The 18,166-nt window shown below is 44.9% G+C and overlaps 1 protein-coding gene across 4 annotated transcripts; it reads left to right on the forward strand.

The window, feature by feature from the left end:
• Nucleotides 1–379: 379 nt before the first annotated feature.
• On the forward strand, nt 380–17,912 carry ETNPPL (ethanolamine-phosphate phospho-lyase). Of its 4 annotated transcripts, none has more exons than XM_012766236.3 (13): nt 380–538; nt 3,744–3,862; nt 4,123–4,282; nt 5,885–5,959; nt 8,706–8,796; nt 9,372–9,488; nt 11,639–11,721; nt 12,309–12,534; nt 13,957–14,111; nt 14,674–14,763; nt 14,990–15,120; nt 16,318–16,385; nt 17,511–17,912. In XM_012766236.3, exons 2-13 carry the CDS (start codon nt 3,808–3,810, stop codon nt 17,637–17,639), a joined length of 1,380 nt encoding a protein of 459 aa, XP_012621690.2. In that variant the 5' UTR covers nt 380–538; nt 3,744–3,807; the 3' UTR covers nt 17,640–17,912. The 4 variants fall into 4 exon arrangements, with proteins under 4 accessions (XP_012621690.2, XP_012621687.2, XP_012621686.2 ...); XM_012766232.2 differs by lacking the exon at nt 380–538 and adding an exon at nt 688–824; XM_012766234.3 differs by lacking the exon at nt 380–538 and adding an exon at nt 2,353–2,519.
• Nucleotides 17,913–18,166: the final 254 nt, after the last annotated feature.

Genomic DNA, 18,166 nt, shown 5'->3' on the forward strand with positions numbered 1-18,166 from the left:
TGCCGCCCTTTCAGGCCGCAGAGCAAACGCGACAGGCCATCGGGTCGTACCTCGGGCCGAGTAGCTGCGTGACCGTGAGCAAGCCTTCCCTCTCCCGCCAGGGGAGCAGGGGCCGCCAGATGGCCTCTGGCTGTTAAAATAATTTGTGATTTAAGGTTACAGCTCGTTAGCATCCTCTCTGTCCACACATTTCACCTCCGACCTGATCCGCGTAAGAGCACTTTAAAGGGAGTCGAGAAACCTGCAGAGACGAGCCCCGCGTTCACCACCAGGCAGGGAACAGGGATCAGGGAACAGCCTCGCTTTCCGCAGTTAGCAAAGGGGCCAGCGCTCGCCTCGCCCTGAGGACCGCGGGCCGCGCCGGCCACCCGTCGCTAGGGCGCGCTCGCGGGAGCGCACGGCAGGTTGGGGACCGGCCTGTGAGCCACGGCAGCCGCGGTCCTGCCGTGCCGGAGCGCCTATCTCTGCATTTCCACAGCAAAGTCAAGTCTCCAGAAAGACGGTGGCCAGGAGACTCGCAGGCCGCAAAGGAGGAAAGGCAAGGCCCGCCGAGTCGGGAAAGCAGCGGCCAGTGCAGGGCGGGACGGGCGCCGGGCGGGACGGGCGCCGGGCGGAGGGAGGGGAGGGGCTTGGCCAAGGGCAAAGTCAGGGCGACACTTAAAAGGGAGATGAGCCCGGCGGGCTGATGCCGCCGGTGACCTCGGGCGCCCAGGGCGGGGAGCCCCACGCGGGCCGCGGAGGACGGCGGCCGCAGGCAGCCCGCGCGCCATGTGCGAGCTGTACAGCAAGCGCGACACCCTGGCGCTGCGGGGCAGGCACATCGGGTAAGCGACCGGCGGGGCGCGGAGCGGCGGGACCCGGCCCCGGCGGCCGCCAGCCCGGCGCGCCCCCGCCGCCTGCGCACGCGCTCCCGGGGGCGCGCCTGGACCCCGGAGCGCCGCGCTGCGCGCCCCCGCGGCCCTGCGGCGGGAGCGGGGAATCGAGGCGCGCCGGGGGGTCTCGGCGCTCGGGGTCGCGGCGGCTCCTCGCCAGCCCCAGCCCGAAAGTGCTCGAAAACGGCGAGCCCAGAGACGGCTCCGCGAGGGCAGCGGGCGCCCGGGCGTGGGTCTGCGGCGGCCCCTCGCGCGCCGGCCGGCGGGCAGGGCTAAGGCAGCGAGCGGCGCCCCAGGCCGCGGCCGGAGGGCTGCAGGCCCCCTTGCGCGCCGCTGCCCGCCCGCCCGCCCGCCCGCCGTCGGGCGCAGAGATGCGGGTCCGGGAACGGCCTGCTGCGCCCTCCTGGGCCCGCCCTGCCGGGCGTCACAGGCCCTGCGTGACCGCTGTCAGGTCCCTTTACTGTTTTTTCCTCGACGAAATCTGGGCTGTGAGAGCGAGGAAGCAAGTACTGCTCAGTGGGCACGCGGATTCCTACTTGGGGTCACGAAAGCGCTACGGACTAGAAAGTGGTGTGAATGCGCAACATCGTGAATGTACTTAATGCTGCTGAATTATGTCCTTTATTTATTTCATTTTATTTTATTTTGAGACAGAGTCTCACTCTGTCAGGCTAGAGTGCTGTGGCGTCAGCCTAGCTCACAGCAGCCTCCAACTCCTGGGCTCAAGCAATCCTCCCGCCTCAGCCTCCCGAGTAGCTGGGACTACAGGCATGCGCCACCATGCCCGGCTAATCTTTTCTATATATGTTTTTAGTTGGTCAATTAATTTCTTTCTATTTTTAGTAGAGACGGGTCTTGCTCTTGCTCAGGCTAGTTTCAAACTCCTGACCTTGAGTGGTCCTCCTGCCTTGGCCTCCCAGAGTGCTAGGATTACAGGCGTGAGCCACCGCACCGGCCTTGTCTAGTCACTTTAATTTCCTCTTCTGTGAAAGGACTAACTTGCTACTTCACAGCACTGAGCAGACGAAATGGATACGTGTGTTAGTGTCTTGTGGCTGGCTTTTGAAAAGGTGCAAGAGAAAATGAATAAATGATGGCAGTGGCCGTCAGCTGCAAAGTCGCCTGACTTAAGTGTCAATCTGCAGTTAACTTCTGGGGCGGGGTGGGGGGTTGGGGGGGGTTCTTGAGAACTGGGGAACTCAGGAAAGAAAAGACCCAATGTCCTCTTGGGCTAAATGCTGGACAGTTTCCCGTGCTGAGCTTCCTGACCTCAACCAGGGAGATTTCCAAGTGTTTAGGAGCCTTGTCAGGTCTCCCGCAACCCAAAGTGGGGTAAAGACTGTTCTTGCTCTTGCTCAGGATGGTTTCGAACTCCTGACCTTGAGCAATCCGCCCACCTGGGCCTCCCAGAGTGCTAGGATTACAGGCGTGAGCCACCGCGCCTGGCCCACCCCACTCTTTCTAATCACTCCTGTTAGTGTTCAATCCCGTAGACTCTATTGAAGACCCAGTGGTTTCTGATGAGAGCCGAACAAATTCAGTAAGAGCAGGAAGATAGCAGGGGCTGCCTGGAAGGAGGATTTTACCTGGAGTCTGACTGGCGAGGGGGTTGAAGTCTGCAGCTCTCAGCTCACATTCCTAACAAAGGTTGTCTTTGGATTTTAACTTGTAGCTATAAACTAACAGCTGAGTCTGAACCAATATGAAGTTCTTATTAAATATTATTTTCATTTTAGCTGATGATATTCAAAAATAGCAGTTATATAGAACACAACCTTAAGCAATTTTAAAATTTGAAATCACTGCTCACAATAATCAAAATATTTTCTAAACAGTCACATGTTATAAGTATCTGATTACCGCTAGAACTGCCTCCACTGTGTGTGGAGTTTTGTGTATGCAAAATCACCAAAGTAAATACATGTGTGTATATACATGTGTATTTATATATATACATGTATGTATGTGTTCAACTTTAGTTCTTAAATGACCATAAAACCAAGATCAGATACTTAGGATGTTTCTGCTGCTAAAATTTATACCCCATTCATTCAAATAACTGAAAATATGGGTGAATTTTTATTATGCTCAAAAGAGTGCATGAAGAGGTTAGAAGAATGATTGAATTTCATTGTTTAAGAATGGAAAACAGGACAGTTGGACAGGACAAGTACCAGCCAAAATACCTTAGCTTTTATAGGTCATTTCACACAAGCTCCTTCATGTGTTTAACTCTAAGTTATTTGTATTTAGATCATAGTGCTATTTATTTCTTTATAAATTAGATCAGAAGGAGAGAGAAAGAGAAACAAAGATATCTCGGGCTGTTACAACACAGTCTGCTTTCAAATCCTGATTTTCTCACTTATTAGCTGTGCAACCTTGAGCAAGTTTCTTAATTTCTCTGTGCCTTGGTCTCCTCCCCTGTAAAAGTGAGAATGATAATAACTCCTGGTTTATAGGATTGTTGAGATGATTAAATGAGATAATACTTATATGTAACAGTTTCTGAGACATAGTAAGACCCCCAAAAAAGGTTTGCTTATTTTCTTTTTCTGAGAGAACAAAATGTCCCAAAGGAAAATTGGTTATTGGTCTGTGTGATCAGCGCCGTCAGGGATCTGACCCACAGGCCTGTGAATAAGTTGTCAAGTCTGGGTGAATTGAATAACCAGCACAAGAAATGTGAACAATGTCACCAAGACGGGATTAAGGTAAAAGGCCCCGGGCTGATATGAAATGTATGTCGCTCAGGTTGGGCTTTCCCTGTCCTTTATGCAACTGTAATTTTCCACTGATGGTGACCTTCCTTGTGAAGGAAAAGCACTGAGAAGTCCGACGGACCAAAATGTTTCTTTTGATTCTTTGTAGGCCCTCATGCAAAGTTTTCTTTGCTGCGGATCCCGTGAAAATAGTGCGAGCCCAGAGGCAGTACATGTTTGACGAGAAGGGAGAACGGTATTTGGATTGCATCAACAACGTTGCCCACGGTAAATGTCCTGCCTCTGCAGTGCTTTGAAGACAATGTTTATGGAAAGAGGCAGACTTGGAACAGTTAATATTTGTCTCAGGAACTGCAGTGGCTGCAGTTTCTTTGCTGAGTGGGCCAGCAGTCCTAGCAGGGGAAAATTGCAGCAAAATCTGCAAGAGAAAGAAACTCAACTAATTTTTTTCTTGCTTCATAATTCCCCTGACTTCCCAGGCACTTAGCATTGTGACTTATTTCTTGGGCTTTTGTCTCAAATTTTAGTGGGACATTGCCACCCAGAAGTGGTCAGAGCTGCCCTGAAGCAGATGGAGCTTCTCAATACGAATTCCCGATTCCTCCACGACAACATTGTCGAGTATGCCAAGCGCCTTTCAGCAACCCTGCCGGAGAAACTCTCTGTTTGCTATTTTACAAATTCAGGGTATGTTTGCAGCTCCCCACCCCATCCCCACCCTCCGCCCCCATTTCTACTAAACTCTCTACTTTCTCATGCAAACCTTTCCTTGCAATTGATTCGTGGTGGAGCGCAGATGTCTAAAAAGGTTTGAGATTCTTGTAGTTCACTCAGTGAGCGCTCACCAGCCTGGCCTTTCTGGTTCTTCCGCCTCCTTGCATGACTCTGAACCTAACTGGTCCATGATGCTCACCTCCTGGGGCTGGAGTGAGTAGCTAAGGAATTCACAGGCCAAGACCGTTCTCTCAAAGCGGGCATAAGGAATTCTAGCAAAGAAGTAACTACTAAACAAGCTAAAACGTTTTTAAGCTTTTTGATTAATTTGTTTTCTTAAAGAAATTGAGCTTATTTTCCCAACAGAAAGGAAAGAAGGAAATTCAAGTGAATACATTCCAGCTTTAAAATTCTGTAAATTCAAATTATAATATCCATTCTACGAAATGTTATGCAGATATTAAAAAGTATGTTTTTGAAAATGTGTGCCTAAATACAGGCTCAAAATGCAATGTTACATTGGGGGGGCTGTCTATATAGCAGAAACTCCTATTTCTTTAAAAATGATACACGTATATTAAAATTAACTATTAGAAATTCTGTGAATGTTCGTTATATGATTTTCTGTGAGTCACTTTTCAATGACATATCTTAAAACCAAATTTATAGCCAGAAGATTATTCTTCTTTGTAAAGAATTAAGAAGGTTTCTTAGAATCTAACTTGTTATAAGGCATTATTGCCTTTAATAAATGAAGCATAATATTTGACTTCCATTTCTAAGGAATTCTACACTGTCAAAGAGAAATCAAGGCCAAACAACACTGTCCACAGAGACTGGATATGGCAGAGCACATCTAGGACAAAGAATTATAGTCTTGAAGTTAAACAGGCTTCAGTCTGAATCCTGGCTCTACTTCTTATGAGCTATCAGATTCATTCTGGTTACTTACCTTCTCTGAGGCTGTTTCCTCATCCATAAAAAAGAGATGGCAATACCTGTCTTGCAGAGTTGTTATGAGAATAAACATAAGTAAAGCACTCAGCATAGTGTCTGGCAGGTAGTGAACATTACAATAATGATTATTTTCTTCCTCCGTGTCTGGATAGCGTGTTTAGACTCTGAACCAGAGAGAAAAAATAAGATCCTCATTTTAGAAATAAGGAAACTGATCATAAACATTGGATGAATATAGCAACGTTGGGCAGCCCCGCCATGCCCCGCAGACGCCGCACCTTCTGTTAAGACCAGCCTCAGCGCGGGCTCCGTGTCCCCAGAGCGGCTCATGTGCTGATGTGGCTGGACTGGACTGACGTTTGACATGGGCAGGACACCCTTGATTTTTATTTGCCCTCTTCTGTGCAGCTCAGTCTCTGTTGAAAGCATCTGGGGCCTTTGTAGGAGAAGGGCCCAGTGGGATCGCGGGGTGGCGAGATGGAAGGGGAAGGAGAGGACTTCAACTTACTCCTTTATAAATTTTCGGAATAAATGTAATCATACAACTTTTGTACTTAACATTTAGAATATTTTATAAAGAGATGATGTCACCTTGCCCCCTCTCTGTTATCTCCCTAGATCTGAAGCCAATGACTTAGCCTTACGCCTGGCCCGGCAGTTCAGAGGCCACCAAGATGTGATCACTCTTGAGCAGTAAGTCTGGGACGCGGGTTTCCAAGCAGCAGGCGCCTTCAGAGACGGAGTTGCCTGCCCTTCCCCCGCGCACCCTGGATGCAGAGGGTGGAAGGGGACACGTCCCGTTTTGGGCCTTGTGTCGGCTGCTCTGGCCCTGTGCGACGGTTAGCGTACCCGCTCTCTACTGTCGCCGTGTTTGTTACCGGCGTGTTACACACTGATTCTCTTACGTTTCTGTAGGTGAGAAACCCAAAATAGGTCCCACTGAGCTGAAGTTAAGGCATCGACAGGGCTGCGCTCCTGGGGGCTCTGGGGCTTCCTTGGCTCCTGATCTCGGCCTCAGCCTCCTCCGTCTCCGACCCTGCCGCCTCCTTTCACTCATACAGGACCCTCAGGAGGACCCAGGGCGCTCCCCGTCTCACACTGCCTGATTCAGTCGGGTCCGCGAGGTGGCCTGTGCCATGGAACCTGGCATGCTCCCAGGCTCTGAATATTACCGTGTGACAGCCTGGGGTCTCTTATTTATTCTCATCCTCCCTCACCCATAGACAGCTATTTTGATTTATTTAATATATATCTTTTATTTTTGTATTTATGTAAAATGTGTCTTTTATGTACATCTGTTTTAATTTTACAGAAATTGCAACGGTCTCTTTCTGTTTCCACCTTTTGCTCTCAGCACTGTTTCGAGAACTCTATGTCGCTGGGCAGACGTCTGTTCTAGTCATCTCAGTGCTGCCCAGGAGAAATGTAATGTGAGCCGTATAGACAATTTGCAATGTTCCAGTAGCCATTATAGCTAAGGTGCTTATCATTTCGATGTGTAATCAATATAAAAGATATGGAGATATTTTACTTTTTTGGGTACTAAGTCTTCTACAGCTTGTCTCCGATCAGACTAGCTGCATTTCCAGCCCGCGGTAGCCATGTGTGGGGATGGCTGCCTTAGGGGACTGTGGCGTAGTTCTATGACATAGTGTCCCCATGGTGGATGCGGTGACTGCCCCCTACCCCCAGCGACCAGGCGCGCGGCAGTGAGCACACTTGTACGTGTGCCCTGGTCGATCTTCCTGAGGCTTTATTAGGGGTAAATACTCAGGAGCAGGATGGCTAGGCCAGGGGTGGGCCACAAACATGGCTAATTTGACAGAACTCGGCCACGTGGGGCCGCTCGAAGGCTGCCACATTCTACACAGTGATGACAAGTTCCCGCTTTCCCCACACCCTCACGAAAACTTATTGTCCAGCTTTATAATGTTTTCCTAATTTTTGCCAGTCTAGGAGGTATAAAATAGCATCTTAATGTTGTTTTAATTTGCATTTTTCTAATCAAGAGTTTGAGTTTGATGCTTTTATGATCTCCAGAGAATTGCCTGTTCAGATTCTTTTCTCATTTTTCTGTTGGGATTCCCATCTTTTTCTCACTGGTTTGTTGTTGCTTTGTGTAGTCTAGGTCAGAGGATCTCAACATTGACTGCAATTTATATTCATCTGGGGAAATATTTTTTAGATGCCAAGGCCCCACCCAGACCAATTAAGGGGGAATCTCTAGAGGCGGATTCTAGGGAATCATAATTTTCTTTTAGAGTCTCCAACTGATCTTAATATGCAGGCAGAGTTGAGAGTCATCAGGTTAGGCCCTTTTAAGTTGAGATATTTTAAATATCTTTTCTCAATCTACCATCTGTCTTTTAACTTCGTGTTTGGCGTCCTTCAATGGAAATCTTTGAGTCTGATTAAATCAAATAGAAAAGATTTTGTCTTTAGTTTGTGTTTTTTGAATTTTGTGAATCTCTCTCTTCCCACCTGTCCCACCCTGCAGATCACAAAGATATTCTGCATTTTCTTCTACTACCTTCCTAATTTACTCCTTAGAGTGAATTGGAGTCCATTTTGTTGTCATATACCTGTGGAAGTGTCTCCGAGCTGTTTCCGTTCTACTGGTATCTTTGTTCTTATTCCCGAACCACACTAATGTATTTCTGTGGTTTTGTGGCATGTCTTAATCTACGGCAGGGCAAGTTCTTCCTCTTTGCTTTATCGATTCACGGGCCTTTTATAATTTTCTTTCCAGATCTCCCAGTTATGTCTCCAGACAAGAAACAGAAAAAAGAATATCATAGCCACTTGAATTTTAAGTGAGAGAAAGGAACTTCACAGCCTTTTAATCACATCTCAATATGGGTTCTTGAAGAGACCTTCTGTACCTTTCCAAGTAGTATTTGTCCGATTTTTGCAATTGGACATCCTTTAGAAATCATCCCAAATAGAAATATGTGCTCATTCTATGATATAAAGTTGTTTTTAAAACTTAATAGAGGCCAGGCGCGGTGGCTCACACCTGTAATCCTAGCACTCTGGGAGGCCGAGGCGGGAGGATTGCTCAGGAGTTTGAGACCAGCCTGAACAAGGCGAGACCCTGTCTCTACTATAAAAGAAATTAATTGGCCAGCTAAAAATATACAGAGAAAAAATTAGCCGGGTAGAGTGGCGCATGCCTGTAGTCCCAGCCACTTGGGAGGCTGAGGCAGGAGGATCGCTTGAGCCCAGGAGTTTGAGGTTACTGTGAGCTAGGCTGACACCATGGCACTCTAGCCCCAGCAACAGAGGGAGACTCTGTCTCAAAAAAAAAAAAATAAAAATTCCTGTATGTTTAAATTTGGCACCAGTGTTGAGTCTTCCTGAATAAATGCAACACTGTTTCTCACATATTAGAAAACCCTCCCTCCTGGAGTGATTTTGGTTACCTAGTTTTTCTTTTCAGTGCTTACCATGGCCACCTATCATCCTTAATTGAGATCAGTCCATACAAGTTTCGGAAGGGCAAAGATGTCAAGAAAGAGTTTGTACATGTGGTAAGTATCTTCGAATCTTAAAATCCGACTGTTGGCGCTGGAAGAATGCTGTGATAATCCAGCCCAATACTTTCATCGAAATGAAATCATGAAAAATAAACTAAGATTGGAGCAGCTATGTGACTTGCTAGAGTCAAAGAGCGAGATAATGACAGAATATGGCTTACAGTTCATTGATGAACATTATAATAGGCATATTAATTTAGTAATAGAGTATGTTATTCAGAGCTATCATTTTGATTTTTTGCTCTTCGATTATCAATTGCCTTTTTTTATCACTGATGCCAACTCAATTCAGACTTGAACTGAGTGTATGTGACTGTTCAAAATTAAATTAAATTATAGTCTGGGAGCAAATCCAAGCTCCTGTTCACAACTCAAAGATGTCAGTTCTTCACAGAATTCAGAAAAAAGAAAAAAAGAGCAAAAGAAAAAAAGAGCAAAAGTACCTAGAGTCACTTCCATCCATATGATCACCTCTCTAACAGGCCCTTGCGGGAAAATGCCTTTTTTTAAAAAAATAAAGCTTGTCAAAGAGGCAAATAATGAGAAACTGCGTGATTTGCTGTGTTCAGGCACCAGTCCCAGACACTTACAGGGGAAAATACAGAGAAGACCACGCTGACCCAGCCGCTGCGTACGCAGAAGAAGTGAAGAGCATCATTGAAGAAGCTCAGGACAGTGGAAGGAAGGTTTGTATTTGCAGTTTCGGAAACATTCTTAACATCATTTATAAAATGGATCAAAACTGTTGTAATTCACTGGGGAGATGGAAAAAATGATTAGCTCTAACTTCCTTTTTTGTCCTTCTCTGGTTACTTGGTTCATATTTCCAAAAGTGCATTATTACAGTCATGCTTCTAGACTGTCTACTCTTAATTTATCCTGGAAACACAATCGCTCTGCCCGTTCCAGAACCTATGGCCTAATTCTGACCTGTCAGTGGCGTGCAGGGTCTAGTCCAGGGGGGTGGAGGAAGAGGGGATTAGGAGAGGTGGCAGCTCAGGGACAGACCATTCCACTGACAATGGCCCGAGGCATCAATGCATGGTGACGGGAAGAGAAGAGACAGAGGAGGGAGCTTGGTGCTTCCCTTGAACCAGCTCGACCTTCCTGAAGCCACGGAGCCTGGGATGGTCTGCACCTGGTGAGCCAAGGCACATATGCATTCTTGCAATCTAAAACGGAACCAGAATCCTCAGGAAGCAGGAAAAACAGGTTCTCATTTTCTCAGTCTTCAGCTTAATGTTCCATTCTTGGCCCATTTGGGGGTTACTTATATGGATTTTTGATGCAACTTGACAATACTTTGCCTTTAAACTGGCTTATGGCATAGATGTGGCAATTTAAGAAATCCATAATTAGGCCAAGGCAGGTGGATCGTTTGAGCTCAGGAGTTCGAGACCAGCCTGAGCAAGAGTGAGACCTCCATCTCTACTACAAATAGAAATTAATCAGCCAACTAAGAATATATTTAAAAAATTAGCCAGGCATGGTGGCGCATGCCTGTAGTCCCAGCTACTCAGTAGGCTGAGGCAAGAGAATCACTTGAGCCCAGGAGTCTGAGGTTGCTGTGAGCCAGGCTGACGCCACGGCACTCACTCTAGCCTGGGCAACAGAGTGAGACTCTGTCTCAAAAAAAAAAAATCTGTAATTAAATTGAAAATGAAGCCTTTGCTTTTTTCAAATTAATTAAAATATTTTTGTCTTCATGACTAACTTCACATTTCTCAGCTATTTCTCTTCTTTTTCTTCCCAACCCATTTGTTTTTTCTTATCTCCTTATGTGATGTATCTTCAAGGGTAGACCTAAAGCTCTATCGTGTGGAACATCAAACTCTTCCTCTTCAAATACAGCCTTGCGCTGGAGCCACAGTGGTGGGCACAGCTACCCTCCAAACATAGCCTATACCTCTTTACCTGAATGGTAAACAATGCTTTCAAGAAAAAAAAATTACATTAACAAGATTGTATGGACTCTTTCTTACTAAAAGAGGATATGGATAGTTTTTCAAGAACATAATGGGGTTAGGGTTAGCATTCAGTAGTTACTGGACTGATGCTGTCGTGTTAGCAGCGCTGAAAGGAGTGAGCAAATATAAGATAGGGACTTCTAAATATCAGATGTGCTGGGAAAGTTGGGGAGTTTTAGAGCAGAAATCACCAAATAACTGAAAAGTGAAGGAGTTAACCCAAGGTAATACACTTACTAAGAACCTGAACTAGACTCTTGGTTCCCTTGATTTAGCTCACACTTTTTTATTTTTATTTTTTTATTTTTGCGGTTTCTCTTCCTACTTCAGGGCTCTTTCCTACTCTCCCCGCCTCTAGAACACTTCATCTGTAGGTACTTTTGTTAACTGCCCTCTATTGAGTTAAGCCTGGGTCAGGGCAAGCCCTGGAAACATAGCACAGTAATCACAGTGTGTGGCCACAAGTCACCCTCCCATTTCCGAGGTGCGAATTCAGCCTCCAGCAATATTCCACAAAGCTGAGGAGAGGGGGACCACAGCAGTGACTTTGGAACCTGGGTAATTTTTCGAGGTTTATATCAAGGCTGATCGAAACATCAGTCTAATTCAGCACATCCTAATGAAACCACTGCACGTAAATTAATGATGGGGAAATGGAAGTCACCCTCTCATCTCTATCTCTCGTGGTGGCCTAGTAACTAATGTTTTAAATCAGTTGCTTTCTTTTCCTTTCAATCAAATGGCCTATGTGCCACTTGGAACGGGTCTATTCGTAGCCATTTTTTAAATAACCTGCTCTATAAGAGATCCTCTCTTTCAGGGGGTAGGAAGGGGGCTAATGGACTTTGACCCCATCTTGTCTTGTGTAGATTGCTGCCTTTATTGCTGAATCCATGCAGAGTTGTGGCGGACAAATAATTCCTCCAGCAGGCTACTTCCAGAAAGTGGCAGAGTATGTACTTGACTTGGGCGTCCTGGGTCAGACGAGGGCACTGTGACACTTCTGTGGGGCCATGCTGGTTGCTAAAATACTGAAGTTCTTCCAGATTAGCTGGCAAATAGCCACACCTGAGTGCCCGCCGTCCCAGGACTCCTGGACGCTACCCCAACCTTTTCCAAGATCCAGCCAATAAAGGGTTCGCTCGTGGCCCGGCAGGGGCACCTCAGGCCTTGGCTGCAGCCCCCAGCCTGGCGTCCTCCCTCCCTGGCTGGTGCACAAGACTTGCCAATTAGTAAACATCTGAGATGAACCCTGCTAAAAGCCGATTGTTCCAGCCTTCCTTTTCCTGCTTAAAATACTGCAATATAGCTTACTTTAAGCAGCACAAACCTGAAAATATGGGATATACCTAATCTAGAAATTACATGATTATATTGTAAAATCAGTGATGTCTATGTGGGGTTTGGAGTACTGAAAGTTTTTAACAATGATTAAGGCTTCAGGTTAACGACCCTTTTTTCTTCCATACTCTGCATCTTTGTGGGTGGGTTTGGGGACTCAGTGACCTGAAGGCATTAGGTTGCCTCTTTGCTTTTCAGATACGTGCGGGGAGCAGGGGGTGTGTTTATAGCTGATGAAGTTCAGGTAGGCTTTGGCCGGGTTGGGAGTCACTTCTGGAGCTTCCAAATGCATGGCGAAGACTTTGTTCCGGACATCGTCACTATGGGGAAACCAATGGGCAACGGCCACCCCATGGCATGTGTGGTCACAACCAGAGAAATTGCAGAAGCGTTCAGCAGCTCTGGGATGGAGTATTTCAATACGGTAAATTCCGGTCTCCAACTTTAATGCTAAGAGGGAAAAATAAATGTGTGTTCTTACACTTCTTGCAAATGTAGTAAAGAATAAAGCTCAGTATTGCCAGCTAACCCTGCCAGGAGCCTAGCCAAACTTTGATCTAACCATATTTCATTCTGTCTAGCAAAATGCTCCTTGTATTTTCGTATCTTTCCCCTTCCTAAAATCGTCTTAATTTTTCCAATGATAGGTGGTGGCCCTGCTAAACTCTAGAGCAGGGGTCCTCAAACTACGGCCCACCTAGGACATTTATCTGGCCCGCTGGGTGTTTTTGCTGCCACTGCCTTTCCTGCTTAGCAGCTGACTCGTGTCCCGGGCCCGCAGTGCGCATGTGTGGAATGTGCCCCACACTCTCCAGCGGTCTGAGGGACAGTGACCTGGACCCTGTTTAAAAAGTTTGAGGACCCCTGACATAGAGGCTATGGTATTTTCATTAAAGGTGAAACGATCTCCTTTGTTTTGTATCATAAAGTGTTCGGATGACTCAGTACAATGAACGTTGTATGGCTGTCATAAGAAATGCTAAATTTTTATCTATGAATTTTTATTTGCTTGGTTTTATTCCCCAAAGTCATAAGCTTTAAGCTTGGAAAAATTATGTAGTTTGTGCAGTGTGTGTGACAGGATCTGTTACACCTGAAGGTAAGGCCGGGCGCGGTGGCTCACGCCTGTAATCCTAGCTCTCTGGAAGGCCGAGGTGGGCAGATTGCTCGAGGTCAGGAGTTCTAATCCAGCCTGAGCAAGAGCGAGACCCTGTCTCTACTATAAATAGAAAGAAATTAATTGGCCAACTAATATATAGAGAAAAAATTAGCTGGGCATAGTGGCGCATGCCTGCAGTCCCAGCTGCTGAGGAGGCTGAGACAGGATTGGATTGCTTGAGCCCAAGAGTTTGAGGTTGCTGTGAGCTAGGCTGATGCCACGGCACTCACTCAAGCCTGGGCAACAAAGTGAGACTCTGTCTCAAAAAAAAAAAAGCTGAAGGTAAAAATCTACTCTAAGGACACAAATTATTTGGAGAAAATGTCATTGCTTAGTTGTTTTCACCCAGCTCTTCAGTGGTAGAAACCCCTATTTCCTCAATGAACCACACTCTACTCTGAAAATCTTAATTCCCAACTTAATGTCTGTTTTCTGTTTGGACGAGCCAATAAATTCCTTGATACTTCTTTAGACAAGTTATCTAGCAGAGGTTGTGTTGGAGAATATAATTTGCAATGAATTTTCACTCAATCCTGAATGAATGGAATCATGTTATATTCTAAATCTGAGAAACTAATATTATAAGAGAAAATTATATAGAACTTGTATCTTCAATATATAATTTCTTATAGGTGAAGCAATATAGCCAATTCAACTGTTATGTTTCTCATCTATTTTTTTGTACAGTTTGGAGGAAATCCGGTATCTTGTGCTGTTGGTTTGGCTGTCCTGGATATAATTGAAAATGAAGACCTTCAAGGAAACGCCTTGAAAGTAGGGAATTATCTTACTGAGTTACTGAATAAACAGAAGGCTAAACACCCTTTGATAGGAGATATTAGGTATGTTTATCATGAAGTTGTCATGTAGTTATTTATTCAAAATGAAAATAGCTAAGATTTTATCTTATATAGAAAAAAAGAGAAAACACACAAAAACCCCAGAGAAATCAAAATTCATTTTTACTCCAGAACCCAGCTACCACCACCGGTAGCATGTCGGTATATATCTTTCCCGACCTTTACACCTTTTCTCTGTTAATAAAGCTGAGATAATCTCAGCACCCAAAAGATAAAAAGAAGGAACTTAAAGTAACACTAAAGGATCTATTGAAAATTATTTAAAATGCTATCCGGAAAAGCTGGACATTTTTCATAGATGTATGTAAACATTTACCATCATTATCGCCCTAAGAAACTAAATAGCATGAGAGGATTGTTTAAGCCTTTTTAAATAATTGAGAAGAAATTTGGATGACAAACATTAGAAACCACTGTGAACACTACACTGGCATGTTGCATGAAAGTTTCAAATTAAACTGAAGTTTGGGGACCCTGTCAACGCTTTGTGGCGACGCAGTGCTTGACGGAGCGTGTGTCAGGCTGTCTTCCTTCACTCCCTCAGGGGCGTTGGCCTTTTTGTCGGAATCGACTTAGTGAAGGACCCCCAGCAAAGGACCCCTGCCACAGCCGAAGCTCAGCACGTCATCTACAAGTCAGTCCCCCCGCGCCCACCGGCCTCTTGGCTCCAAGCGCCCACCCCGCCCGAAATCGTGTTTTACTTCCTCCTGCCTCTCTGAAAAAGGAAAATTTTAAGACACATGCAGCTTATAAATGTGGCCTTCATGATTGCAGAATGCGTAACCGCTCTTGTTCCATCATTCTTAAATAGCCTTAGTTACCATTCGTATGCACTCACGTGTATCTTCTGCACCAATCAGGATGAAAGAGAAAGGTGTGCTGCTCAGTGCCGACGGCCCCCATAGAAATGTGCTGAAACTAAAGCCGCCCATGTGCTTCGCCGGAGAAGATGCAGAGTTCCTGGTGGACCAGCTGGACCGGGTCCTAACAGGTCAGTCCAGGGACGTTTAAGATGTCTCCTTGCTCCTGCCCCCAAACTCCCCCACCCTAGCCTGGGCATACCTGCCCCTGTATTCCCTTGTTATTCAAGGCGGAAGTGAGGCAGGACAGAAATAAATGCGTAACTTTCCATTTAGAACTAGAAAAAGATCGCCAAAAAATAACACCTACATGGACTCTTAGTTATTAAATTGAAAATTTCAGTTTGCACTCATGTAATTCCTAATCTAAGATTTTTACTGAAATAGTACACTTTAATTTTTATAATTTCTTTTTACTTTAGAATAGCTAGTATATTTAAAGCTGCATGTCTGCATTGCACCACGTACCGTAAATACTGCAGCGTGCGGTTATCCAGCATTGTGCCTCAATATACGTGAAATGTTTCAATAAACATTATAGCCTATAGGTACCAATTTTTTGCTATATGCTGAATTGCTCAACTTTGTTTTAATTTTTTCCTTTGCTGCTTCTTTAAAATAATAATTTAATATATTACTAAAATATTCAGTCATTGGTACTTAAAATTATTAAAATAGTTTTATTACAATTTAACTTTTAAGGACTTGTTTGTCATTCAGAATTACAGTCATAAAAATGTGTCCTTTGTTTCCCTATATCATGTAATTAAATTAGTTTATTTTTCTGTTAGGAATATAGATTAGAAAGTAAAAAGCACTATTAAAATGATAGATCATTTTGTTGTTGCTTGAGATATATATATATGGTTTTTTGTTTGTTTTTTTTTTTTTTTGAGACAAAGTCCTGCTCTGTTGCCTGGGCTAGAGTGCTGTGGTGTCAGCCTAGCTCACAGCAACCTCAAACTCCTGGACTCAAGCGATCCTTCTGCCCCAGCTTCCTCAATGGCTGGGACTACAGACACATGCTACCACACCCAGCTAATTTTTCTGGTTTTAGTAGAGATGGGGCGGGTGTCTCACTCTTGCTCCGGCTGATCTGGAACTCCTAAGCTCAAGCAATCTCCTGCCTTTGCCTCCCAGAGTGCTAGGATTACAGGTGTGAGCCACCGCGCCCAGGCTAAAAGCAATTTTAATAGCAATACTTTTTAAACACATGACATTTACTTCTCTATTCTTCATTAAAGGTATTCATATAGATACCACAAAGGTTTTTTTTTTTTAAAGATAGTTGTTATTCTCTCTTCTCCATTACATCTTCCTTGATTTAGTTTTAGAAGAAGCCCTGGGAGCCCAAACTGCAAGTGTGATTTCTGAGACTCCTCCATGCAAAACAGAGGTAAGGGTTGGCTACTTTATTTGTAGAGGGAAAGTTTAAAACTTTGGGAATTTAAGGAAAAGGAATGCAAATTTTTACAAACAACTGTACAGCAACCACTAGAACAAAACTGGCCTGTGCTCAGGTGTGCTTCCTGTTGCACTGCTGCGTGCACGATTAAATTTCCAAGGCACGTGTCCTGTTGCTTCAGGAGAATAAAGCCAAAGATCCATTCTTACAGGATCATTCCCATATGAGAAACAGAAACAAAAAACCAACCCTCAGACCTGCAAAGAGTGCCTTTAACATAGATGACAGCAATGGCCCAAGCTCCTTCCCGTCTGCTCTGGGGACCCCCAACAGCGCCTGTGGCCCCCACACGCTGCTGTTTGCAGCCAGCGCAAGCGTCAGCCACGCCGCGTGGTTCCAAAGCGCCAGAGTTCAGTTCTGAAATGAACTTAATGCTAACCTCGAATGGCAGCAGGGCCTGGGAACCGTCTGGAACCCAGTGGCCTAGTTCCTGCATTGATGTGCTTCCAGCCGAGGGCTTTTCCATTCTCCCCTCACACTGCCCACGGTGTGAGAAAGAGCACCCCGGGTTAGGAACAGAAAGGCAAAACCTCGAGAGGCTGTGTTGCATAATTTGTTATTTGTTCACGACTTAGATGCATAAAGGAACATTCAGTGCCTAGAGCCTGCCTGCACATCCAGGCCAGTCAGCAAAATCTTTTCGTAATTGAAAAACATTGGGCTGTTTGAGTGGGAGCAGATGATCCGCCAACAGGATGGCTTCTGTCTCCTCGAACAACACAAACCAGTTGCAGGAATCAGTTATTTTCTGATGGTTCAAGAGTAGCTTATCAAGTCTAAGACAGAGTCACAACTGTAAAAACTAGTTCGCCAAACGTTGAAAAGGATCTTGAAAAAAAAATCAAAATTGCCACACATTTTTATGAAATCTTGACTTGGAGTCCCAGATTTTATGTTGACATCACATTTCCAGTGTCTATTGAAGATAGACGAACAAGGGGGTTAGGGGGAACACCCAGCACTGTTTTGCTTTGTTTTTCTGTGCTGGTTAGTTGGTCTGTGAAGTCAGTCCCATGAGGCCGGTTGGTTCAGAGGTGGTTTGTGCCTGTCTTGCAGGTGCCGAAGGAAGCACACCTGCAGCTGCTCAGCGGTGGCACCGCCAACTCCAGAGAAAGCCCCAGCAGAAAGAGAAACAGTGCGTGCACAGATAAACACGCCCTGCTCAGTAAGAGGCTCAAGACATGAATCATTAGCAGCTTAAAACAAGATACACTTGCAGAGTTCCGGAGAGTGAGCGGATGCGTCTCGTCTGTTAGCTATATCGTACCCTCTAAAGCTAGAATTGTCACTCAGCTTAGATTTGTAAATAAAAAGGTAAATTAATAATAAGAATAAACCACGTGATAATCAAACCATGTCGGGAATATCAGTTCGTCGGCCTCTGGCCTGTTAATTTCTTACTTGAGATTTCTGAAGGTACTTAATTATTCTATTAAATGTAAACTTGCAAATTCAAAACTAAGTAGTTTTGCTTCCCATGTTCTGGTGTTTGAAATTCAAGAGCATAGTGCACTACTGCAGCATGAAGGAAGAAAAAGAAAAAAGATATTAGAGAGCAAAGTATAATAATAGGTTCCTTAACTTTGGAGATTTAGTGCCTTAAAATATGAATTCTATGATGATTTCATATATAAAAGTATATTTATTGACTATAATAAAAGATGATGTAAAAAAATTTATTAGAAAAGTGTTTTCCCTTCTTTTGCAGAGAA

This window comes from Microcebus murinus, chromosome 27, assembly GCF_040939455.1.
Source record: "Microcebus murinus isolate Inina chromosome 27, M.murinus_Inina_mat1.0, whole genome shotgun sequence".
Taxonomy (NCBI): Eukaryota; Metazoa; Chordata; class Mammalia; order Primates; family Cheirogaleidae; genus Microcebus; species Microcebus murinus.